Raw genomic sequence first — 25,123 nt, forward strand, 5'->3', positions numbered from 1 at the left:
GAGCTGCTGTCAGAGCAAACAACACTGGGGGTAGACAGGCAAATAGTCAAACCAATAAAAGGCAGGTTTTTTATGTTTGTGTATTGGGGACGAACAGGTGGCAGCTCAGGGGTCCTGGTTAAAACTGAAATTTCTCTTTACCAAGACACAGGAACCTGCCTCTTTCTGGATGTACTTGTGCTCCCAGCTCCCACCAGCCCAAGCCAGCATAGCCAAATATATTTAGAAACATGTATTAAGTTTAAATTAGAGAGCCAGCGTGGTGTAGTGGTTCAGAGCTGTAGACTCATAATCTGGTGAACCGGGTTCGCTTCCCCGCTCCTCCACATGCAGCTGCTAGGTGACCTTGGGCCAGTCACACTTCTCTGAAGTCTCTCAGCCACACTCACCTCGCAGAGTGTTTGTTGTGGGGGAGGAAGGGAAAGGAGATTGTTAGCCGCTTTGAGACTCCTTAGGGTAGTGATAAAGTGGGATAGCAAGTCCAAGTCCAAACTCTTTTTTTGGGGTATTTCTTTTAAAAAATTGCAGAAATTGGACAAACTTAACAAAATAACTCATGCAACTGGAAGTAGACTGATTTGTCCATTGTTAAGTTTCATTATAAAGGGACGTGGGTGGCGCTGTGGGTTAAACCACAGAGCCTAGGACTTGCTGATTAGAAGGTTGGCAGTTCGAATCCCCCTGACGGGGTGAGCTCCCATTGTTTGGTCCCTGCTCCTGCCAACCTAGCAGTTCGAAAGCACGTCAAAGTGCAAGTAGATAAATAGGTACCACTCTGGCGGGAAGGTAAACGGTGTTTCCGTGCACTGCTCTGGTTCGCCAGAAGCGGCTGAGTCATGCTGGCCGCATGACCTGGAAGCTGTACGCCGGCTCCCACAGCCAGTAACCTGGAAGCCGGCTTCCTCGGCCAATAAAGCGAGATGAGCGCTGCAACCCCAGAGTCATCCACGACTGGACCTAATGGTCAGGGGTCCCTTCACCTTTAAGTTTCATTATGACCACCTTGTTTTTTTTTTTTCTTCAAAAGGGAAAAGGTCTACATACCGCTTTTCTAAATGATTTCGCTTGTGCTGGTTGTAAATGAGAAAGATTCTTCTTTTTAAGGTTACCTGTAGATGGATGCATTGGGAAGAGGTTCTTCCAGAGTCCCGCTCACCTGAGCTTATTAAGCGACCTGAAGCATCGCCTGATCGAGGCTGCAGACTTCCACCACTCAGCCGGCAAAGCCCTCAGGCTGGAGAACCCGGCAGGGGGCAGCGAAAGCTTAGCAGAGAAAGTAGGTGGCAAGAAGGTCTACCTGACCTCCCCTGAATTGCACAAGGAGCTTGTCAGGTAATCATATATCCACCGTGCTTTTCCAAAGAAGACCTTGTCCTGAAGCAGAACCTGGGGCGCTGTTTTTCTGGAGCGTTTCCTTATGCCTACAGTCACAGTTCACCCATCCCTTGCCTCTCCTGGTCTTCCCCGCAGAGGACCTTAAGGTCCATGAATAACCATAGTTTAGAGGGCCCAGGCCCTAAGGAAGTCTGACTATCCTCCACCACGGCCAGGGCCTTTTCAGTGATGGCTCCGACCTGGTGGAATGCTCTGTCCCATGAGACTAGGGCCCTTCAAGATTTAACCTCCTTCCGTCGGGCCTGTAAGGCAGAGCTATTCCGCCTGGCCTTTAATTTGAATTCAGCCTGATCTTTTATTTCCCTTCTCTTCCCTCCCCTTTTATGAAGATCACCCGCTCTGAGACCCTACAGCTAATTCTCCCCTGGTCTCCTCGCTGGCCCAAATAGGACCAATTCAGCCAGCTAGCCCTGGGGATTATCTTTTTGAGTTTTGAGTTTTATTGTTATTCATGTTTTTATACTGTATTTTATGCTGCTTTTATAATTAAGTGTTTTAAATTTGTTGTTAGCCACCTTGAGCCCAGTTTTTGAACCGGGAAGGGACGAGGTATAAATAAAATTGTATTATTATTATTATTATTATTAATAATAATAATAATAATAATAATAATAATAATAATAATAATAGAGTATCCCTGCCTCAGGGATGGGCTTTAGATGCACGGTCTCCACGCATTCTAGTTCCGGAGAACCCTTTCTTCAACCTGCCTCCCTCAGATTCCCCACTATGTGCTGCAAAAGATTCTGGGAAATGTTCTAGGGTGGGGGAACCCTTTTTAGCTCACAGGTGACATCTGCTTGGGGGCAGCCTCCTGGAGGCCACAGGCCTTTGCCCAAAGCAAATGGAGCAATGCGTGCGAATGTTACCTTTGTACACACCCCTCTCTGACTGTCATCCAGGCATTGGCAAAGTCCAAGGGCACGTTCTGGGCAGGCAAGAACTCTTGAGGGGTGCAGCTTGGAAGGGTGTGTGGCCTGCGGGGTTGGGGGGAGATAATAATAATAAAATTATTATTTATACCCTGCCCTGGCTGGAGATTAATAATAATAATAATAATAATAATAATAATAATATTTAGACCCTCTGGCTAGGTTTCTCCCAGGTTTTCTTTCTTTCGTTTTTAAATAAATTTTTAATTAGTTTTTCAGCACATCATTTTCAAAAACAATTAAGTGTACTTTTACATCTTATACAGTTTTTTTTACTTCCATCAATCACATCTGAAAATTTTCCAATCTATTCACTTAATTTACATTTCTTATCTTCGCTATGACGTTTCTATCTCATAACTAATATCTCCTTTCTCCTCTTTGCAATATTTCATATATTCCTCCTTACAAAACTTCCTGTAGTCCTACTAGCGTGATTTGTTGATTACAGCTGCTCTTCAAATAATTCATATATTTCTTCCAATCTTCTGTGAATCTCCGGTTCCGCAGGTTTTGAATCCTTCCTTGTCATTTTATCCAATTCTGCGTAGTCCGTTAATTTTGCCTGCCATTCTTCTTTCGTCAGAATTTCTCCTTGTTATGCCTTTCAGGCTTTTCAACACGTTTGTTTTGTGGCTGGAAGAAGAGAGCTTTCAGAAGGGGGACACGTACATCCCCTCCTTACCAAAGCAATATGATGCCCATAGGCTTGCGAAGATTATGCAGAACCAGCAGGTAATGTGCAGAGTCAAAGGTGAGGTTGCTATAACTGTTCCCCCCCCCCCTTAATACACCTCCAACTTAACAATTAACTTCACGGGTTGCCATTCCCTGGAAAATCCTTTAACCCCCAGCACTTCATTCTTCTTGGACTCTGGCAGAAACCTGCCTGTTCCAGAAGACTTCAGCTTATTGATCTCTTCGTGATTTTTAATATACGTGGTGTTTCTAGCGGATGTATTTTAATGTAGTGTATCTTTTTCATGTACTGTAAGCCAGCCTTCACTTACCAGGTGCCCTCTATTTTTTAAAAAAAAATAATTTTTACTGAATGATTTTATGTTACAAAAAACATTACAACCATACTACCACTAAATATAATTGAGAAATAAAAATTACATACATCAATATTTAGTTTATTTGTTATTTACCGTCTTATTTCCTCCCAAACATTCCATGCAAAATACACATATGTACACACACACACACACACACACACACACACATGATAATAATGCAAGTAAACATTTTCCCCCTTTTATCTTACAAAATCTTTTCTTCAATTTTGACTTGCTGTCAAGTCCCTTCGCATATGTTTTATCTTAACCGGGTGCCGTCTAGAGGACTACAAGCCTCAGATGTTGGCTGGGGCTGATGGGATTTGTAGTCCAAGCACCTGGGACAAAAGTGTGGAAGGAGTTTTAAGGACTTTAGAAATTGCCCAGTCCCAGGGTGTGTGTGTATGTGTAGACTCTGTAGCAACAGGAAAAATAAAGATCTGCCTTGCTTTCGCCGGATCCTGCCTCCGTCCATTCCTTCTCTGATCTGTAATGGACTTAGGCAACACTGTAAAAGCCAACCCCAATTTCTTCGATAACACTCTCAAGTGCTTTTTGGACTTGGGTGGCTTTAGAGAGCCATTTGGATGATGTCCGAATATGCAATTCTGTCAGAGGTATGTGTGCCGCATGTGTCCCTCATGAGCGTGGCCTTTAGGATCTTGTTTGAAGTGGTAACAGCAGCTTCATGGATCAAAGTGGCTCTCCTCCACGCGCTCCCTCTAATGGTGCTCTCCAGTAATTTTTCTATCGGTCTTTAACCTAGTTCCCATAAGGTAACAATAAAGGTAAAGGGACCCCTGACCATTAGGTCCAGTCGTGGCCGACTCGGGGGTTGCGGCGCTCATCTCGCTTTATTGGCCGAGGGAGCCGGCGTACAGCTTCCAGGTCATGTGGCCAGCATGACTAAGCCACTTCTGGCGAACCAGAGCAGCGCACGGAAACACTGTTTACCTTCCTGCCGGAGTGGTACCTATTTATCTATTGCACCTTGATGTGCTTAAAAGCTGCTAGGTTGGCAGGAGCAGGGACCCAGCAATGGGAGCTCACCCCGTCACGGGGATTCGAACCGCCGACCTTCTGATCGGCAAGCCCTAGGCTCAGTGGTTTAACCCACAGCGCCACCCGCGTCCCCACATGTAGATTACATATGGGGTTCTCAGGAAGCCCAGCTTCGTTCTCAAAACTTCATTCTTTCTTTGGGGAGGAAACCTCAACCCACTGGGCAGGTTATTGGACGGAACCCCCATTAGGGAGGAGCTTCATGCAAGCCACGCCCCTTTGGGGAGAGGTTGGAATTGCATTCCTCATGGTGGGGGTGAGCTTATGAGAAACCACAAGAGACCATGAGATGGACACCAGTGGGAGGTTCTCTGTTGCTCTGCTTCTCTACCCATATCCGATGCCCCTGCCGCCGTGATGTAAAAGAGACTGGGAGCGTTCCCTTCCACGGCCATCCATATTTGCCCACCTGTGTTTCTTTTCTCTTGTCCCGTCGTAGGATTTGTGGATAGAGTTTGTGGACACTGAGCGCATTCAGCACGAATTCCAGGAAGTGCTGGACTCTTGGTTTCAAGTCAAGGTAGAATCACATGCAGCCTCAAGTACTTTGCCTGCACAGACGGACTTCACAGACCCTCTGCTAGGTAAGCAACGCTCACGGTGCTTAGAAACACAACAACAAGATGTCAGTGCTTTAACTGAGACTTTTGCTTGCAGTATTTAATGGTGCAGCTGTTTTGGACTGTTAATAGAGAAAAGGCATTTGTAACTTCAGTTTCCTTAGTAATTGCAGCAGTGATTATATTTGTATACTCCTACTTTTTGGTGGAAAAGTAAAAACCCACTTAGATTAAAATGCTCACAAGAACTTTTGTTCCTTAAGTAGGTCTTCCTGATAAACTTATACGCTGAGCCTACAATTCCGATTTGGCAATCCCTATAATCTGTTTCTGCAAAACTATACGAGTGTTTTAGTGCAGTGCACTCTTGCATTTTAATTTTTTTAAAAAAATTGCTCAGAATAGTGAGTAGACGAACCTCTCATCATAATGGGAGACTGCTGAAAGAAATGATCTTCATGTTGTTTCCACTTTGATATTCTTATTGATATTCTTACATTAATCTTGCTTTCAGAGTAGAGTAGGGTAGGGTAGCTGGGGGGGGGTTATTCTTTTGCTGTTTTGTTTTACTTATTTACATGTTTTTATCCTGTGTTTTATTCTGTGAACTGCCCTAGGTTCTTGTGTTGAAGGGTGCTATGAATGAACGAATGAATGAATTAATTAAACCAATAAATACATTCATTCATTCATTCCTGAGAAGAGTGAATAGAATCATCTAAATCTCCTTGCTTGATAATTGGCTAAAAGCTCTGCAAGTTTAGTCTGCACAGGTCTTCTGAGTTGCAGCCCATAAAGTTCTACTCAAGGTTGGCCCATTGAAGTTAATGGATGCTGGTTAGTCACGCCCATTAATTTTAACAGGTCCATTCTGAGCAGAACGAAAATGGGATGGAGCCCCATGTTTGGAAATTGGCAGTCATAGGAAGAGGCTGACTTTCACAAGCTTAGTACCAGGCAGAGGGCCTTTTTGGTAGTGGAATGCCGTCCCATCAGGTGTTAAGGAGATGAGTGATCATATAACATTTAGGACACATCTGAAGGCAGCCCTGTATAGGGAAGCTTTTTAAGGTTACAGTGGTGCCCCGCAAGACGAATGCCTCGCAAGACGGAAAACTCGCTAGACGAAAGAGTTTTCCGTTTTGGAGGTGCTTCGCAAAACGAATCTCCTATGGGCTTGCTTCGCAAGACGAAAATGTCTTGTGAGTTCCTGCAGGGTTTTTTTCCTTTCTCCCCCTTTTTTTAAGCCGCTAAGCCGCTTATCAGCTGATCCGATAAGCTGATAAGCCGCTAAAAGACACTAATAGCGCTAATCTGCTAATCCGTCAATGGGCTTGCTTCGCAGGACGAAAAAACCGCTAGACGAAGAGAATCACAGAACGGATTCTTTTCGTCTTGCGAGGCACCACTGTAAATGTTTTATTATGTTTTTATATATGCTGGAAGCTGCCCAGAGTGGCCAGTCAGATGGGCAGAGTACAAGTAATAAATTGTTGTTGTTGTTATACCTGCAAGCTCATAAGTGGTCATCCCCTCTTATGTGGTGACCATTCAGAGTAGTCAAAGCAAACCAAACTCAGACCACAGTTTGATATCCAGGTTTGTCAGATAACCTGCTCAGTAGAATTAAAGAGTAACCGGGGGAGCCAGGAGGCGTTGGTGGGGAATCCAGTTGATCCCGCGTTGTAAAGTGTGGTGTTTGTTTTGCAGAGGGGCAGAAATGAATGGCATTGTCAGAGCGGTAGAGGCCTTCTTAAAGGTGTGAAACGATTTCTCGGTGCAAATTTTGCTTTCCACCTGTTGCTGATCAACCAGGAAGCGGTGTGACTGGTGACCGCTTCACATGCCTCTTCTCTTTCAGCCAAAGAGAGAATCATCAGCAGCTTAAAGAAGTACGACGCCCCCCAGCCCCCTCTCCCCCTTCAGCCGATGAAAGCTCCTGTGCCTGCTATTTCTCCTGCCAGCTTAGTGAATCAGAGAGAAGCTAAAGAGCTGGTTCGTGCAAACCTCAGCATCCTGCAGCACCGTGCCAAGTGAGACACAGGCTTCCTTGTCGTTGTCTTTGTGCATCTCTCCGCCTTGTTGTGTTGAGCCCCTTTAAGTGTAGCCCAGCCTCCAGGCTGCTTCCTCCCTCTCTTCCTTTGGACAGGGAGTAACCCTGCCGCAGGCCTGTGTTAGGCGCTCTGGGTGCTGCACACAAACCTTTGGGAGCATCACTTTCCCCTCTTCTTTCTTATATGCAGTATCCATGGCTAGAATAAGAATTCTGTGTGCCTGCTAGCCTAAACGTTTGAGGAGAGCTCTGTTATTATTATTATTTTGGTTAATGTATGGGTTGCTGCCGTTGTTAATTTTTCAGGTCTGCGGCGCTCCGAGAGTCCCAGCAAGTTGCTTTCAACAGCGAGATCCTGGACACGCTGCCAAAACTTTACACCAACAGAGAAGAGCAAGTTACTCACCAGCTGGAGTGTCGGGGCAGCTCTGGGAAAAGTTGCCAGGGAGCAGCTCTTGTGACAATCCAGGTTGGAACCGACACCTCTCCCTTCTACAGTTTGAGGTCCTCGGCCAGCCCCAGACCCTCATTTCTATGCGCTATGGGGTGGGTTGTTGAGTACAGGGGTTGTATTCAACTTAGCAGTTTCCTAGACTGGTTGGACGCAGAGGGATGGTGGGAGGAACTAGCTGGGGAACCCCCAAGGGACTGGTCCAGCATCACCTAGTAGTAGTAGTAGTAATAATAATAGGTAAAGGTAAGGGACCCCTGACCATTAGGTCCAGTCGTGACCGACTCTGGGGTTGCGGTGCTCATCTCGCTTTATTGGCCAAGGGAGCCGGCGTACAGCTTCTGGGTCATGTGGACAGCATGACTAAGCCGCTTCTGGCGAACCAGAGCAGCGCACGGAAACGGTGTTTACCTTTCCGCTGTAGTGGTACCTATTTATCTACTTGCACTTTGATGTGCTTTCGAACTGCTAGGTTGGCAGGAGCAGGGACCGAGCAACAGGAGCTCACCCCGTTGCGGGGATTCGAACCTCTGACCTTCTGATCGGCAAGCCCTAGGCTCTGTGGTTTAACCCACAGGCGCCACCCGCGTCATAATAATAATAATAAATAATAATAATTTTATTATTATTTATACCCTGCCCATCTGGCTGGGCTTCCCCAGCACTCTGGGCAGTTTCCAACAAAATATTAAAATACAGTATCAAACATTAAAAGCTTCCCTAAGCAGGGCTGCCTTCAGATGTCTTCTAAAAGTCTGGTAGTTGTTGTTCTCTTTGACATCTGGTGAGAGGGCGTTCCACAGGGCAGGCGCCACTACTGAGAAGGCCCTCTGCCTGGTTCCCTGTAACCTCACTTCTCGCAGTGAGGGAACTGCCAGAAGGCCCTCGGCGCTGGATCTCAGTGTCCTGGCTGAACGATGGGGATGGAGATGCTCCTTCATATATACAGGACTGTTTAGGGCTTTAAAGGTCAGCACCAATACTTTGAATTGTGCTCGGAAACGTACTGGGAGCCAGTAAGCTTCATGGGTGAGTTGGGGAGTTGAAATCTGGTCTCCCAGGTCCCAGTCCAACACTCTGATCCCCACAACACACACATGAACACACTTTCTTCCTTATGCCTATGGATACTAGATACTTGCTCTAAAAATTCCAGGGGGAGTTTCTGTGTCAAGAGTCACATTCTGGGCTTCTGTGATGCTGTAGGCCTTGTATGGGCCCTGCTGTAACTATCTGTTCCCTCTTTAAGTTTGAAGGGAAGCACAAAAACGAAGCCATCAGTCAGCAGCTTCATGCTCTGAAGAAGGAAGTGAAGCAGCTGCAAGCAGAGGCCTCTCAGCCCCCTTCTCTGAGTGTGGTGGAAGCCGCTGTGCATATGGAAAACTTTATAACGTAAGTTGCTGGGGCATATCTCTCTCTCTCTCTCTCTCTCTCTCTCTCTCTCTCTCTCTCTCTCGGGTCATGCTTCTCTGGTCCTGATGATGTCCAGTGCTGGAAACTTCAGGCATACAACTGGAATCTAGCTCAAAATCTGTTTGGTGGGATAAAGCAAAATACAGTGGTAACTTCGGGTTACATACGCTTCAGGTTACAGATTCCGCTAGTCCAGAAATAGTACCTCGGGTTAAGGACTTTGCTTCAGGATGAGAACAGAAATTGCGTGGCAGCAGCGGGAGGCCCCATTAGCTAAAGTGGTACCTCAGGTTTGAGGTTAAGAATGGACCTCCGGAACGAATTAAGTACGTAACCAGAGGTACCACTGTACCTTTGTTCATCAGGCCGTGGGCAGGGCCCAAAGAACTCTGTTCAAGGTTCAGTCCTGGTCTTGGTTCTTTGTAGCCTCTCCTCATTCATACCACAGCCCCTTCAAATGTATTCTAAAAAGCCGCTTTTAATGTATCCCAAACATAGATGGAAACTTCCTTCATCTTGAGAACCATCATGCAAAATTTTATTATTAAGGGATATCTGATCATGCAAAGAACTTCCCAGAATGGGTAGCAGGTTGAATGGCTGCAGTGTGGCTTCCTGCATAATACGTTTCCTACTTTGGTTTTGCACAGAGCTTTGATAAATATCTACAAGCTTCAGTCTACGCCCGGGATTCACAGAGTCGGGATCGACTTGTTCTTTGCTGTGGTGGGATTTGTCTGTGACGAAACACAACGGCATCCGCCTACGAGGCAGTTCTTCACCTCCTGCATTGAGATCCTTGGCCAAGTAAGCTGGTCTTGCCTAGAATTCATTTTTGCTTGTTGCAAATGTTTTCATGGACACTTTAGGCCTAACTTACACCTCCTTACCACCTCCTTGATGATACCCATGCAGCCATGAATGAAATTAAACCTCATAAATAAGTTTGAAGTGAGGATCTACACCACTTTTCTTTTTTCCCTTTTTTAAAAATAGTTTTTATTAAGTTTTTCTAATTTACATTTCAAGATCATCATTTAGACAACCTTAAATCAATGACTTCCCTTCTTCTCTTTCCATGGTTCATTTTGCATACCATAAGTAAAGGTAAAGGGACCCCTGACCATTAGGTCCAGTCGCGGACGACTCTGGGGTTGTGGCACTCATCTCGCTTTATTGGCTGAGGGAGCCAGCGTACAGCTTCCGGGTCATGTGGCCAGCATGACTAAGCCGCTTCTGGCGAACCAGAGCAGTGCACCGAAATGCCGTTTACCTTCCCACCGGAGTAGTACCTATTTATCTACTTGCACTTTGATGTGCTTTTGAACTGCTAGGTTGGCAGGAGCAGGGACCGAGCAACGGGAGCTCACCCCGTTGCGGGGATTCGAACCACCGACCTTCTGATTGGCAAGTCCTAGGCTCTGTGGTTTAACCCACAGCGCCACCCATGTTCCTTGCATACCATACATCCCTGCATATTTTACATGAACTAAACCATTCAATAATCCATTGTTACAGCATCAAAACTCACTTACACTGTTGAACTTATCTTAATGCTACCAGTGTTTTTAAATGTACATAACTTTCACCCAAATAATCAGTAAACGTTTCCCAGTCTTCTTTAAACGTATATTCTTATTGTTCTCTTTTTCTATATGTTAAATCTGCAAGCTGTGCATATCCCATCAATTTAAGTTGCCATTCTTTGGTTGGGACCTCGCTCGGTTTCCATTCACTTTTCTAAGGCCCATTAATAGGTCTTGTCCAAGGCCCTTGTGTAAAATTGTCTTTGGTCTTCACTTAAGTGCAGGTATATCTATTAACAGAGACTTGAACTGAAGACTGATGCTTCGTAGTCCAAGTGTAGATGAGCTGTGGCAAAGCCAAGCAGAATACGGAAGGGTCTTGCTGTGCTGTGTCTTTGCTGAACAAACCCCTAGATCTAAGTCTCTTTCCAGGTGTTCATCTCCGGAACCAAATCGGAATGCAAGCCGGTGCTGCAAACAATCCTGAAGAATCGGAGGCTCTGCACCCTCCTGTCTCCTTACTTCACTCCTGTTGCCTCCCCAGGAGAATTTGTCAGCTTGTATGAGAAAGTTGTGTCTTTCCTTGGCGACGACAACAGTGATGTCATTTTCATGCTGCTCACAAAGGCAAGAGGCTCTCAAAGTTCTCCTTTTTATGACCTGGAAAGTTGATTTTGCAAGGATTTCCCTTTTTGAAGTGTTTGTTGTGGGTGCACAGAGGGTGGAAGAACGTTAATGCAAGTACAGCCAAGCTAGACAATGTTACTGAAATGTACTCCTTTAACCTGTGGTTTGGAGGCTTACTGTGCTAAGACGTTCCAGCATAGCAATACAAAGCGAATGTCCAGCTTCTTCCAGGCTAGTGTAGATGGAACATCCCACACTCTTAATCAGTGGCCTGATTCCCCATTACACTAAACTTGTAATGGGCTTGTTTAGCTTATCTGTGGTTTGCTTTAACACCTGAATGACGGTTTGCTATTTCGAACTAGCTATGGTTTGCTTGTGGCCCACAAACCAGAACATTAGAATTGAAGTTTACTTACAAATCTCAGCTTGTGTGAGCCATAGTTTCTCGTTATGTCCAAACACGCTACCCTGGGAGTAACTCTGGTTTGATTTGTTGCCCATCTCCAGGTGCTTGCCTGGCTTCAGAGACCCAAGGCAAGAGCAGTGAGTAAATGAAACCAACAGTAGGCAAAACAAGCCATGGTTTCTTTGCTCGTCTGCAAGGCTGCCCCTGGTTTGTTCAGTAAACCATGGTTCGAACAAGCCGTGGCTTACTGTTTGGGGCATACGCAGCTAGCATTAAGAAATCCAGAATGCATGCTCGCATCTTCGCTACTGCTCTCCTTGGATTGTGAAGTTCTTTTTTTTTGTATCCCTAATCATTGTTAACTTATGTTTTGAACATAAGGAGAAGAGAGAGAAACTGGAATCTAATAAATATTCAGGGTCTCCCAACTTGTTTTATGCCTCTGATCAGCAGCAACAACAACAACAAATCCGTTTATTGTGAGGACCATGCCTGTACACAAACATCAACACAACAATAGTTAAAAATATTAAAATTCATTAGGTACTATGCCAACAAATACCTTCATCCCACAAAATAAAAAGAGAGGGAAAACAAGCAACGAGTTAAACAGACGATGAAGGGGTCTTTACATTGTCATCCATAAATCTTTCCCTGGCTTTCATGGCCATCACAAAAACCGCTACCACATGGGTAATACGTGGGTTTGCATCAACTAACAAGAATTTTACTCTATCTTCAGGATTGGTTATAGAGTTGGATATAATTTGCAGCAATGCGTCTCTAAAGCCCGAGTAGATGGGGCAATAGAGGAGGTAATGTGTAAGCTCTGATCAGCAACAGTTTGGCTGCAGCGGCCCTCTTTCACACGTTCATTTTGAAGGGGCAGACAGATTCCTATTTATTACTTCTTTTCCTGAAGGTTGCCCTTCAGGTGCTGGAGAACTATGCTCACTACTTCCTTTCTCAGATCTCCCAGTCCCCCCCAGCTCCATCCTCAAAGCTCTTTGTGCAACTGCTTGTGGCGATCACACAGGGTCCCCAGACGTTTCACCATCTATTGATCCCTGTGCCACCACTTTATTTCTCGCTGCCACCACCCAGGCCCTACCTGGGACACTACCGAGTCCAGTCAGGGTTAAATTGAAACATAAACTTCTGTTTATTTATTGCAGTTTAACAAGCGTGTGGTTTCATAAACGGTATCAGTCAATTACAATATTGGGGTGCCTATCCAGACCTATTTTTGCTACCTGCTCTCACTCACTAAACCACCTCTCAGATATTTACTTGTCTGCCTAGCCCCCAACTGTTCCTGACTCAGCCTATTTCACTAAACTAATTCAACCTACCCACAGACTCTATCCCAGTTCACTCCCACTCCAACCAACCACCCAACTCCCACCCAACTCCCCTCTTCGCCCTTCCCAGAGCTGGTTTTAGAGTCCCTCTGACTCCAGTGCTCCTGACTGGGCAACCTGTTTAATTATTTCACCTCCAGCACTCTCTCATATGTTAACGTCACAATGCTCTTCCTCCTTTTCCTCTTCCAGTTTGACCTCCCTCGGTGGCTGCACAGCTCAAAACCCCCGCTCTCTGAGCGGACCAGACTTCTGGAGTCCATCCACTTGGCGCTCAAAGCCTGTGGCCTGGAGCCCGAGGAAGACCTTCTGATGCCTTTTTCGATCTTCTGCAAGCACTGGACTTGCCTTCTCCAGTACCAGTTCCCCGACCACTACAGCAGCTACCTGCGGCTGCTCATGGAAAGTAAGTACCTGGTGGGGCACTACCTGAGAGTTTCCCAGCTGGCCGAATTCAGCCACCAGTTTCAAAACAGCTGAATTGCACCGCTTCCACTGAAATTTGGTCCCACCTTTTGTGTGGGTGTGTCTGCATGTGTGGGATAGATGTAAGGTCCCCTGCCCTGAAACACTTCATACCTTGCAAGGAGAAAAAGCAGATTTCTGTGGCCTGTATAGATGCACACTAATCATACGCAAACAAAGAGGTGCTGCTCAGCTTTCTTACATTTTAGGACTTATTTTTGCGATTGTTCCTTAGAAAAAGAAGAGAACGAAAGTTAAGATGCTCCAGTCTTTTCTTGGTCTCTTGTGGACCTTCTGCGAAACACATAGCATTATAGATTGTAGAGTTGGAAGGGACCACGAGGGTCATCTAGTCCGACCCCCAGCAATGCAGGAATCTTTCTGCCTGAACCCAGGACCCTGAGATTTATGAGTTTCATGCTCTACCCACTGAGCTATCCTCCACACTGGTTAGCTTATACTAAGCCCCACCCAATGCAGCGACGGGCACCTTTTTGGCTTGGCGGGCCACCCCTGTGGACCAATGTTGAAGTGGGACAAACCACCTGTCAATCACCTTACATCCTTAAGAGTGCTTGGCACATGGCTGGTAGTCAGGGACATGGGATCTGCAGTGCGGGGGGACTTTGCCAGCCCTGCACTTGGCATTTCACCAATCAGAGGGCTGGCGAAGCTCTTTTCACCACTAGTTGGCCTTGCCCTTGAGCCCCAGCCCCCTGGAAAACTCGGCCGCACAGCCGATCTGGCAGGGTAAAACTGGCCGCCTACGCCCTGTGAGTTTAACCCTGCTTTACAGAAGGGATCGCCTTCACAGCTGATCCAACTTTGTCTCTACCTTCCCACCCCTTATGTCAAATATAAGGATGGGCATGAGACATGTTGGGTGTGTTTTGAGCGAAATGGCCTCATGGGCCAAATTGGGAGGTGGGCCACATTTGACCTGAGGGCCGACAGTTTCCGACTCCTGCTCTCCTGTGATTTCTGGTTATTGGCACCTGTTACTTGGACAATCTGCTCTGGGCCTGCCCCCTCAGGTTCCTCGGATCAGCTCCTGAGCCCTGACTGCTGGAACGTGTCCCTGAAAGCCTTGGGCTGCGGCTCTGTGGCTGCGAAGACAGATGCTGGGAAGGAGAACGCCGGCGAAAACATGGTGCTGCAAACTTCTGTGCAGCTGTTTTTATCTGCAGATCAGGTGGGCAGTTGGTGTAGCGTTGCGATGCGATCTCCTCGCGAACAAGGTGAAAGGCTACAGCTCAATAGTGGAGCATCTTTCTTTCATGCAGGAAGGATCTAGTCTGAGGTTTCATGTGCTCCAGGGAATGTCCCCCAAAACACCATTTAGCCCATGGGTACCATGCTGGTGGGACGCGGGTGGCGCTGTGGGTTAAACCACAGAGTCGAAGACTTGCCGATCAGAAGGTCGGCGGTTCGATTCCCTGTGACGGGGTGAGCTCCTGTTGCTCGGTCCCTGCTCCTGCCAACCTAGCAGTTCAAAAGCACGTCAAAGTGCAAGTAGATAAATAGGTACCACTCTGGCGGGAAGGTACCAGCATTTCCGTGCGCTGCTCTAGTTCGCCAGAAGCGGCTTAGTCATGCTGGCCACATGACCTGGAAGCTGTACGCCGGCTCCCTTGGCCAGTAAAGCGAGATGAGCACCACAACCCCAGAATTGGCCACAACTGGACCTAATGGTCAGGGGTCATTTACCTTTACCATGCTGGTAACTTCAAGCTTAAAGCACAGGCACTACATGTCTATGATTAAGTAGGAAGGAGGGTATTTAAAAGGATCTGCGTGTAGCAAGGCTTCAATGACCCTCTGCCCTTGTTCCGTCAAGGCAAATGCTATTTAGCCGCTGGAAACTTGACGTCCTGCCATCTGTTCTTTTGGAAGGTAGATACAGAAACATTCTGGATCTGTCCATGTAAGAGTGGTCACATAAAAACAGTGAGCCGTGTTCTATTTCAATGTATATTTTATTCAGATTCCAGAGCCTCTCTCATAATGCCCCTTGTATGAAAAGTGTCAGGGAGGACAGAGGAATGCTATTTAACTTACCTCTTGTCCGGCCAGAATTCGTACGTCACTAGAAATATAGCTAGATTTTGTGCAATAGCCGTAAGTCAAAGAAAGCAAAAGAATACATAGCTGCATAAATCGTCATAAACCGCTACAGTTCTTAGTTAAATCTCTTACTCTTTTAAACTTTTATGGCGTTTTATTCTCTCTGGACGCATATTTCAAGTACATTCCATTAGTATATTGATTGTTAAATCCCATATCAATCGTTTTTATTGCTTACGTAGAAAATTATGCAGAAGTTCTGGTTTAATATGCGGGCTGTTTGCCGTAATAAACATTGATTGATTGATATTTAGCTGCTAGATGGAACTCTGGTGTGTGGCAGCCTAAGGCAGTTTCTTATTTCCTTGAGTGACGCTGTTACGATGCATCATCTAAGGCACAGCTAGACAGGTGGCAGGCCGGAATCTACTGGTAAATCTCTGGGTCGCCTACAGGAGGTCGTCCAAAGTTTCCCAAGCTCTCTGTCTGGGACGACGAGCCATAATCTGCTTTGTACATCTTCCCAGGCCTCACAGCTTTCTTCCTTTGCAGGTCATGGAGACGATTGACTGGCTTTCCGACTACTTCCTCAAGCTGCGCTTGTCTTCGCAAGACTTCCGGAGCTTTGGCCTGTTCTCCAAGTGGGCTCCCTACATAGCTGAAGTGACCTGCTTCGCCGAGTATCTCGTCAACCGCCTGGTGGACTCGGAAGTCGCCAACTTGGCACGAGAGCCAGTTGGCAGCGGCAGGACTCTGGAAGGTAACACACAGGCAAGAGTGTAAGGAAAACTGGCACGGCCGTCCTGAGTTCCCTGTGTTTTGGGAGGCTGGCATCATGCCACGTAAGGCGACTGCTGCCATTGTGGCTGCCTCCCTTTTTGCCCTTCTCTCTCCCCCCCCCCCCGGTTGAAAATGTGTTTTGCTATCTCCTGGTTTCTTTTTTATTTTAAATTCATTTTTATCAAATTTTCCATTTTACCAACCGAATCAAATCACATTAAATATTCCAAATTATACATATACATATCAAATAATCCAAATATTATGGCAAATTATAATTTTTTTAATGGCGCTTCCCATGCTTCAAGTTCGGAGGGTTCTGATCATCTCATATCTCTACTGCTTTTCATAGTCATTTCCAGTAGTTCCTCTAATTCTTCCTGTTGTTACCCTTCCTTCTTTCACGGCCTCTGAGTTGTTTCAACAAGCGACTTGAAACAAGCAATGATGTGTTTCTGTGTGGATTTTATGTCTATGATTCCCCTCTATAAGTTTGCAGCATCTCTTCACACGCTGGTGTTTCTGCCGAATCAATCCAAAGGTCTTTTCGCTGCTGGCAGCCGCCATCTTCACTCATTTCTGATGAAATCAAGTTTAGGCGTCTGCTCATTGATTTTCCCAGACCGATTGCATCAAACATTAGTCTTTCCAGGGGAGGTTTACCAAATCAAACTGAAAATATTAAAGGCTCATCTCCCCCTATGACTATTTATCTGCAGCTCAGTCTTGACTTCCATCATGGCAGATTTCCAAATTAAAAGTGTGTCCCAACTCCCATGCAGATTCTAGGAAACCACCCAAAGTTTTTTATCATCTCTCCAGCGGCTAATGAGATCCTGCTTTTGTCTAATATCAACAAACTGGAGAATCTTTTATCTCTATCTCCTGGTTTCTCGGCATACTGTTTTGCTGGCTTCCGAGAGGTCACTGGCATTCCACACTCCCCTGTGTACAGTCGTACCTTGGATCCCGAACACCTTGCGAGTCGAACGTTTTGGCTCCCGAACGCCACAAACCTGGAAGCGAGTGTTCCGGTTTGCGAATGTTCTTTGGAACCCGAATGGCCGACGCATCTTCTAACTGAGCTCCTGCAGCCAATCGAAAGCTGCACCTTGGTTGTCGAAGGTTTTTGGAAGTCGAACGGACTTTGGAACGGATTCCATTTGACAACCAAGGTACGACTGTACTTGTTTTTGCAGTCTTAAGGACTTGCTTTAATTAAAAGAAGCAGCATCAGCTAAAACTTTGGCTGCTGAAGTTGCTGACAACACATAGTCCCAACTTTTGTTTTTTGCATTGCAGGAAGTTGGAGCCCTTTCTTTTTTTTTAAAAAAATAATCATATTTATTAAATTTTCCAGAACACAAAAGATATAGAAATGCAAAGAAAAGAAAAGATAAAATACACTTAAAACCTTACTTTCATTGCCGACTTTCTGGGACTCCCCCCTCCCCCTCCCAACTGTATTCCCCTTTCATTAATTTGGTCCTACAAGCTCTCGCTCCCAGTTTAAAACTTAATTTGTTTAACCCACTATCCAATTTGAATTATACAATCTTACCATCATCCCACATCGTTAACAGAAAAAGAAAAAAAAGATTTTTCCCCAAGATCCACCCCAGTTTCCTTCCACGAATTCCCTTTTTTAAACACGTCCAATCAAAATAAAATGATATACATAAGTTATATAAAGATATAGAAGATAAAAGATATAAAAAGATTCAAAAAATGGTTACACAGCCTTTGGATTCCAAATCTCTCCCCCCCTTCCCCGGTTTGAATTCCCCATGTCCATCAGTCTGTATGTTGTCAGCCTAGAGGTCTCAGATCCATGGCCAGATTTCTCCCCAATTCCACCTTGCCGGTTTTCTTTTAATTTATTTATTTTAATGATATTTAACTTCAAACGTCCAATCTAAAAAAGGCCTTTAATTTCCTTGATCTTTACCGCTCCTCCCATTGTTCTTTCCATGTCGTAGCAGTCCTTTGTTCTTTTTATTCCTCACTTTCTCAGGTTTCTTGTCCTGTTCAGCCGCTAAAACGTTCTAATTCAGAAATCTGGTGCCTCTACAGAGGTTGTTGTTGTTCAGGAACAGAAACTTACGTCCAGTCCCTTCCTTTCTTCAATAGAAAATTCTATTGTCTCCTTTAATATAAACACCTCTGTAGACAAAATACTGTTTCAGTTTTGCAGCTTTCCCAGAAGATAACAAGTCCTGTACGAATCCCAGAGTATTTTTCCACTTACGACTGTTCTTGTAATGTCCCGAAACCCCTCTAGGGGGATTGCAGTAACTTTGTTTCCTCTAATCCAAAAGTCAAGTTGTTGTTCCTTATTTTCGACAGTATATATCCAAATTGTAGCAAATTGTAACAAAATTAACCAGCAAAGTCCTCATAACAAAGTCCTCTTTATATTCTCCAACTTTGACAGCTACTTTGACAGCTGTCAAAGTCTCCGTCTCTCTTCACCAGGCTCTGCAAATCGCCCCGGTTCCCAGGGGGGGTTACCTTTTCCTTCTCACCCTCCACTCTTCTCCTCCAGCACAGTTCTTATAATTTCCCATTGTGGAATTAATAATTTTTATCAAAAATATGCTTCTCTTTTCGACCTTGGTTACCCAGTCCTTGTTTTAGAATGTTTACAATAGGGGGGGGGAACTGACTTCCTTTTTGAATTCGGCTTGTGCCGAATCCGAAAAAAAAATCTTTTTTTCTCCTTTTAAACCCGGTTTCCCAATTACTCACGGGTTGTTGTTGGTAGCCCGAATTTTCAATGGAAGAAGTCAGGGCTCTCCGTCGAATGGCATGCGGCTTCGCTCGGCAGGGAAAGCAGAGGACTCACAGCACCACGCCACTCCCCGGCACCCGATCCGAAGCCTTTAAAAAGGCTCCTTCACGAGTCGGGAGGGCGCTAACGGTGCCAGTCGAGTCACCCATGTCCACGGGCTCCGTGCCCGTGGTTTTTAAGGGTCCCCGCATCGCCGGCGCGGTAGGACCCAGCCCCTGCCAAGCAGACTCCCTCCGGAGCTCGGAGGGAGTCCGCCATTCGGCGATGGCGCCAACCCGGAAGTCAGGAAGTTGGGGCCCTTTCAACTCTACAGTTCTACGATTTTACCTCTTTTTGGGAAAGTGGTTAAATGTTTGTGCTGTGAAAATATCTCATTGCTATGTTGCACATGTGTGCTTTTCCCTCCTTCCCAGCACTGCGCTCTTTGCATTTGGTCATCACCAGACTTTTTAGGCCTTGGATCCTGGTTTTGCAGAGAGAAGATGCAAGGTGAGGAGGGAGCCGAAGGGCAGAAACATTCCATGTGTCTGTGAATGGGCATTTGTGTGATTCTGTTTGCGATGATCAGTCAGCTCCTCATTTATTTCTTTTTTGGAAAAAAAAGCTTTATTGAATTTTAATAATGATGAGCAAGTTATAGAAAAAAGGAAAGGAAAGAAAAATGGTCTTTTTAAAAAATTTAAATAAACACTAAGCTGTCACAATTGCCAATAAGGAAAGCAATAGGATACAGCTGTGTGATTTACTGAATCAATAATGAAACATACCTGGAGGAAAATGATGTATAGTTGATACAATTCTGTGACTCCAATTACAAAAGGTTCCATAGTCTAAATTGAAAGAATTACAAGTGTTTATTAAGAGATTTTAAAAAATAACCTTGGATTGTACTCTGGATCCAGAAACTTTGGTCCCTGGACACTCTTTGCTTATTATATGAATGTATGTTTTTATCTACAGCTTGCTTAAGAATACAGTCGTACCTTGGTTTTCGAACAGCTTAGTTCTCGAACGTTTTGGCTCCTGAACGCTGCAAACCCGGAAGTGACTGTTCCGGTTTGTGAACCATTTTTGGAAGCCGAACGTCCGACGCTGCTTCTGTGGCTTCCGATTGGCTGCAGGTAGCTTCCTGCAGCCAATCCGAAGCCACACTTTGGTTTCTGAACATTTTGGAAGTCGAACTGACTTCCGGAACGGATTCCGTTCGACTTCCAAGGTACGACTGTATTGTATGTTTACTTAATGAGCGTGCTTCCTCTTAAATACTGGGTATTTCTCTTTTTGCATTTCCTGTGCTACACTGGGATAGATGGCCAACAATGGTCTGAATTGGCACAAGGCAATTTCATAACCTTTTATTGGTTGACCTCTTGAAATTGCGGCAGGGTGCCAGGAAGCAGGTGGAGGGTAGTGGCTCTGGTCTAAAATCTCTCTTGCCTCTCTCCCTCTCTCCGCTACTCCTTCTTTAATCAAGCAAACAGACCTGTTACCCCTGGCTGGAGAGCGACACACCTGTGGCTTCAAATATGGTGCAGTTATACGCACGCAGCATAGGAGTTCTGCACGAAAACTTTAAAGGTAGGCAAAAGTCCATACTGGCAGCCATTAAATATATCCTTTAATATTCATGCCCGCCATGAATGTCTCCCTTCCTTAGCCTTTTTCTGAATTGCAAATTATTTGTGTGTGGTTTTCGTTCCCACTTGTGCTATCCACAGAATCATAGAATCATCCATGCTTCCAGGAAGGTTTCATCCACCCAATTTCTCCAACAGGCGAGGCTTATTTATGATGATGATGATGAAGAAACTTGTTAGTTGCTTGCCATTCAAAGGTCTTCAAACAACTTTACAGCAACACACACACATCATGCATCAGAGAAGGCAAAAAAAGTGGGGGTCATCCATCTTTTTCTTTTTTTTTAAAAAAAAATTATTTATACATTTCACTGATTTTACAGTCATTTTGACATTTTGAAACTTGACTTCCTTCCCCCACTTTCTGCGGTTCCTTAAATTTATTTTTAATATCTGCATATCCAAATTAGCTTAACTTGTTCATTTATTCATCTTCTTTAAAGATATACTCTTATGAAACTGCAGGTTATTACAGTAACCCTGCCAGTGCTTTTATCTGTTTACAATTTATCTGTAAACATTCAATAAACCATTTCCATTCTTTTATAAAAAGTTAGTTATCTTGATTTCTTATTCTTCTGGTAAGTTCCGCCATTTCTGCATATTCCATAAGTTTCTGTACTCATTCTTCCTTTGCTGGGACTTCTCCTCCTTTCCATTTTGGGGCGAGTCACATTCTAGCCTCTGTAGTAGCATACATGAATACGTTTTAGGTAGTCCTGTCCCTATAATTCCCAAGAGAAAAGCTTCTGAGTTTTTTTAAACGAACACTACTTTAAACATCCTTTTCATTTCATTATATATCATTTCCCAGCAAGCTTTAACCTTACTATAAGACCACTACATATGATAAAACAACAACAATGGGAAGGCTTTTAGAATTCCTGCTCCATGATTGCAGTCATGGGATTTTTATCTATCACATGATGGTATATGTTTTGACTCCACCGAGTGGGAAGTGACGGAGACAAGATGTTTGTGTTACTGTGTTCCGTGAAGTGGGACTATTGTCCTTTGTCCTTTTTCTCTTTGCTGTCTGATGCTAGAGAGAGAGGGAGCCATGTTGTAGTGTTCCATGTGTGTAAATAAAGCAGATTAGCCAAAATGCTGAGTTGCTGAGGTCTGTTACGCAAGCTGCGAAGACTCTGCAGATCCCTATGTGTGCCAATGTCTGTTGGCATCGGTCGCTGTGATGTTCGGGCAGAAGAAAGCGTTTGAAGCTCCCGAACGAAAGACCAGGAGGCAGAGAACATGCCAGTCGGGCATGTGTCTCTGCCAGGGTCCTACTCGAGTGTAGGCTGAGCTCCTGACAAAGGCTACCTCATCTGATTCTATGGGACATCTTGTGGGCTTCCTATAGGCAAGTGGTTGGCAGGAACCTGGGCTAAATTTGCCATTTCCGTTTTCCAGATAAACTGCTGCCAAGCCACCACGGGCCACTTTGGCTCCACCTGATGCACTATTGCGAGACGTGCACGGCCCCCAAAATGCCAGAGCACATTCTCTACACGTTCCACACTGAGTTTGGCCGCCTTCCCTGGAGGGAGATGCATCCGGACCGGCAACTCATGGAAGAATTCTTTAAAGTAAGAGGCAGGTGCTTTGGATAGAGAACCAAAGCGAGGGAGGGGGAACGGGGAAGAAAGTTTGGAAGGAGCTCCCTGTCCTCTTCAGGCGGTGCAATTCAGGGGGCACGTTATGCAACAGTGCAGCCTTTTCAGGCTTTACCCTCGGGTGGGAAAAGCATTGCACCCGGGGAGAGGGAGATGGGAGTAAAACAGACACTCAAGGGATAATTTCAGAGAAAAAGCTTTATTTCTACCATCCAGGCTTGGTAGAAGGAGCTAGTGTGATAATTTCACAAATAAGCACAAGTTCACAGCCATTTGCACTGAGCATATATTCCCCTCCAGTTCCCTCCCCCCTTTCCCCCTCCTCAGGAGCCCTGCCCCATGATGAGTTTCCTGAGCATGAACAGAAAGCTCCTGTCTTTGGGACTCTTGGCACCCTTCCAAAGAAAGGGGGCTGAGAAGCCAAGGGGGTTGAGGAGCCTTGCGTTTCAGCCTGTCCAAGATGTGTTGCAACTAGAGTAAGATAAGGCTCAGTTCCCAGGCTTGCTTATGCTTGGCATTGACAGAGCTTTTTGAAGCCTTCTTGTACTGATAAAAGTAACATTTTGCCTATGCAGCAGCATCTTGTGAGAAAGCAGAGGAAAGCAGAGAAAAGCTGTGGTTTTTTAGAAGAGAGAAAGGGGAAATTTGGTTTTGAGGCCTAGGGTGACTTCGGGCCTAGGTGGGGTCACCTGTCCTCACCTCCTTCATTGCCCCCTCTTAATTTGGACAGCCGCCAGGCTCGTCCCAAGGCACAGGCCGATATTCTTGGGCCAGCACTATAATCTGGGGGCGAATCATGCAGGAAACCTTTTTATGCATCATTGTTTGCAAACAGTGCAAACAATGGCGAATGTGTCCCAGTAGATCAAGACGTGGGTAAGTCTGGTGGGTTTAATGAGGGTATGTGAGCCAGAAGTTCCCCATCCTAGTTACTACTGGTTCCCAGTACGTTTCCGGGCACAATTCAAAGTGTTGGTGCTGACCTTTAAAGCCCTAAACGGCCTCGGCCCAGTAGACCTGAAGGAGCATCTCCACCCCCATTGTTCAACTCGGACACTGAGGTCCAGCTCTGAGGGCCTTCTGGTGGTTCCCTCCCTGCAGTGCTCTTCAAAATGTGTTCAAGGAAATCATGGGCTCCTCAAATGCCTGATAGGGGTTTGTCAATGAGCAGAACAGCAAGGTTCCTCATCAGACAGGTTTCCCACCGCTGCCACTGCGTGTCTGCAGGGTGAGTGCCCCTGGGAGGCATTCCCAAATTTTGCCAGCACCCTCCCTGAATTGTATACCTGGAGAAGAGGGGTGAGAAACCAAATACTGTCCTTCTGGCCTCTCCCCCTTCAGACGTCCCGCGCCGAGGGCCTTCTAACGGTTCCCTTCCTGATAGAAGTGAGGTTACAGGGAACCAGGCACAGGGCCTTCTCGGTGGTGGCACCTGCCCTGTGGAATGCCCTCCCATTAGATGTCTAGGAAATAAACAACTATCAGACCTTTAGAAGACATCTGAAAGCAGCCCTGTTTAGGGAAGTTTTTAATGTTTGATGTTTTATCTTGTTTTTAATAACCTGCTGGAAGCTGCCCAGGGTGGCTGGGGAAACCCAGCCAGATGGGCGGGGTATAAATAATGATATGTTGTTCTTTCCTTTTCACTTTTCCAGGTTGAGAGAGGCAGTCCCAAAAGCTGCTTCCTCTTCCTGGGCTCGGTTCTATGCGAGATCAACTGGGTCAGTGTCCTCTCTGACGCATGGAATCCCAACCCGCCTCCGGGAACACAGGACATGATTGTGTGCCTGCTTTATATGGTGGTTCTTCTGGCAAAGGAAGAGCAACTTATAACCAGGGAGGTATGTGTCAGGACTAAGCAGCTCCCCCACCCCGCCCAACGGTTGTCCGCTAGACCCTCCCCCCTGAATTGAGCTTCTCAGACGTTTTCCTGTGTCAACCAAAGTTGGTACTGATTTCTGCTGCACAAACGGTTGCGTGGAAAAATTCCATATCCCGCAGCAGCAGGAAGATGCTACTCTCCAGGTCTCTTTCCACAGGACTCTCCTTGGGCCATGGCAGCTCACCGGCCCTGCTGTGCACATTGCAGAATTGCTTTTGCCCGGCTGGAATATGTCCTTGAAAGGGAATGTTCGTGGGCCCAAATCTCTCTTGAATGCTTTTTTTTTTGGGGGGGGGGGTTCAAAACTGCAATAATTAATTTTATTTCCCTTCTCTTTCCCTCCCCCTCCCCTTTTATGAAGATCATCTGCTCTGAGACCCCACAGCTAATTCTCCCCTGGCCTCCTCGTTGGCCCAAGTAGGACCAATTCAGCCAGCTAGCCCTGGGGATTATCTAATTGATTTTTGAATTCTGTTGTTATTCATGTTTTTATACTGTATTTTATGATGCTTTTATAATTAAGTGTTTTAAATTTGTTGTTAGCCGCCCTGAGCCCGGTTTTTGAACCAGGCAGGGCAGGGTATAAATTAAAATTTATTATTATTACTAATAATAATAAGCAGAGGCTTAGCTGGAATGTATGCCACAGGTCAGGTAAAGGCACAAGCGAGGTTGAGAGGTTGTCAGCAAGGCTGAAAAGGAAAGGCAAGGAGGGTATTATGGGCAAAGAAGACTTCCTTTTCAGAAACGGGATTGTGGTGTTCTGTTCTATACCCATTGAAGTTAATCCCCATGACAACCTTAGGCCCACTGATTTCAGGAGGTCTGCTCTGAGTAAAGGTTAAAGTTAAAGGGACCCCTGACCATTAGGTCCAGTTGTGACCGACTCTTGGGTTGCGGCGCTCATCTCGCTTTATTGGCCGAGGGAGCCGGCGTACAGCTTCCGGGTCATGTGGCCAGCATGACTAAGCCGCTTCTGGCGAACCAAAGCAGCGCACGGAAACGCCGTTTACCTTCCTGCCGGAGTGGTACCAGTTTATCTAC

At 45.7% G+C, this 25,123-nt stretch overlaps 1 protein-coding gene across 1 annotated transcript in view; it reads left to right on the forward strand.

Moving 5' to 3' along the window:
* Positions 1-25,123, forward strand: part of EPG5 (ectopic P-granules 5 autophagy tethering factor) — an 82,807-nt gene that overhangs the window by 43,616 nt on the left and 14,068 nt on the right. The window contains exons 23-37 of the mRNA XM_083465650.1: positions 1,105-1,332; positions 2,939-3,062; positions 4,887-5,031; positions 6,869-7,040; positions 7,367-7,529; positions 8,761-8,903; positions 9,575-9,731; positions 10,883-11,077; positions 13,040-13,253; positions 14,347-14,504; positions 15,929-16,136; positions 19,361-19,436; positions 20,422-20,525; positions 21,995-22,170; positions 23,853-24,038. Coding sequence (XP_083321776.1) covers positions 1,105-1,332; positions 2,939-3,062; positions 4,887-5,031; positions 6,869-7,040; positions 7,367-7,529; positions 8,761-8,903; positions 9,575-9,731; positions 10,883-11,077; positions 13,040-13,253; positions 14,347-14,504; positions 15,929-16,136; positions 19,361-19,436; positions 20,422-20,525; positions 21,995-22,170; positions 23,853-24,038 — 2,449 coding nt within the window. The remainder of the gene's footprint in view (positions 1-1,104; positions 1,333-2,938; positions 3,063-4,886; positions 5,032-6,868; positions 7,041-7,366; positions 7,530-8,760; positions 8,904-9,574; positions 9,732-10,882; positions 11,078-13,039; positions 13,254-14,346; positions 14,505-15,928; positions 16,137-19,360; positions 19,437-20,421; positions 20,526-21,994; positions 22,171-23,852; positions 24,039-25,123) is intronic.

Source organism: Podarcis liolepis (genome assembly GCF_965112155.1).
Source record: "Podarcis liolepis genome assembly, chromosome: 11".
Taxonomy (NCBI): Eukaryota; Metazoa; Chordata; class Lepidosauria; order Squamata; family Lacertidae; genus Podarcis; species Podarcis liolepis.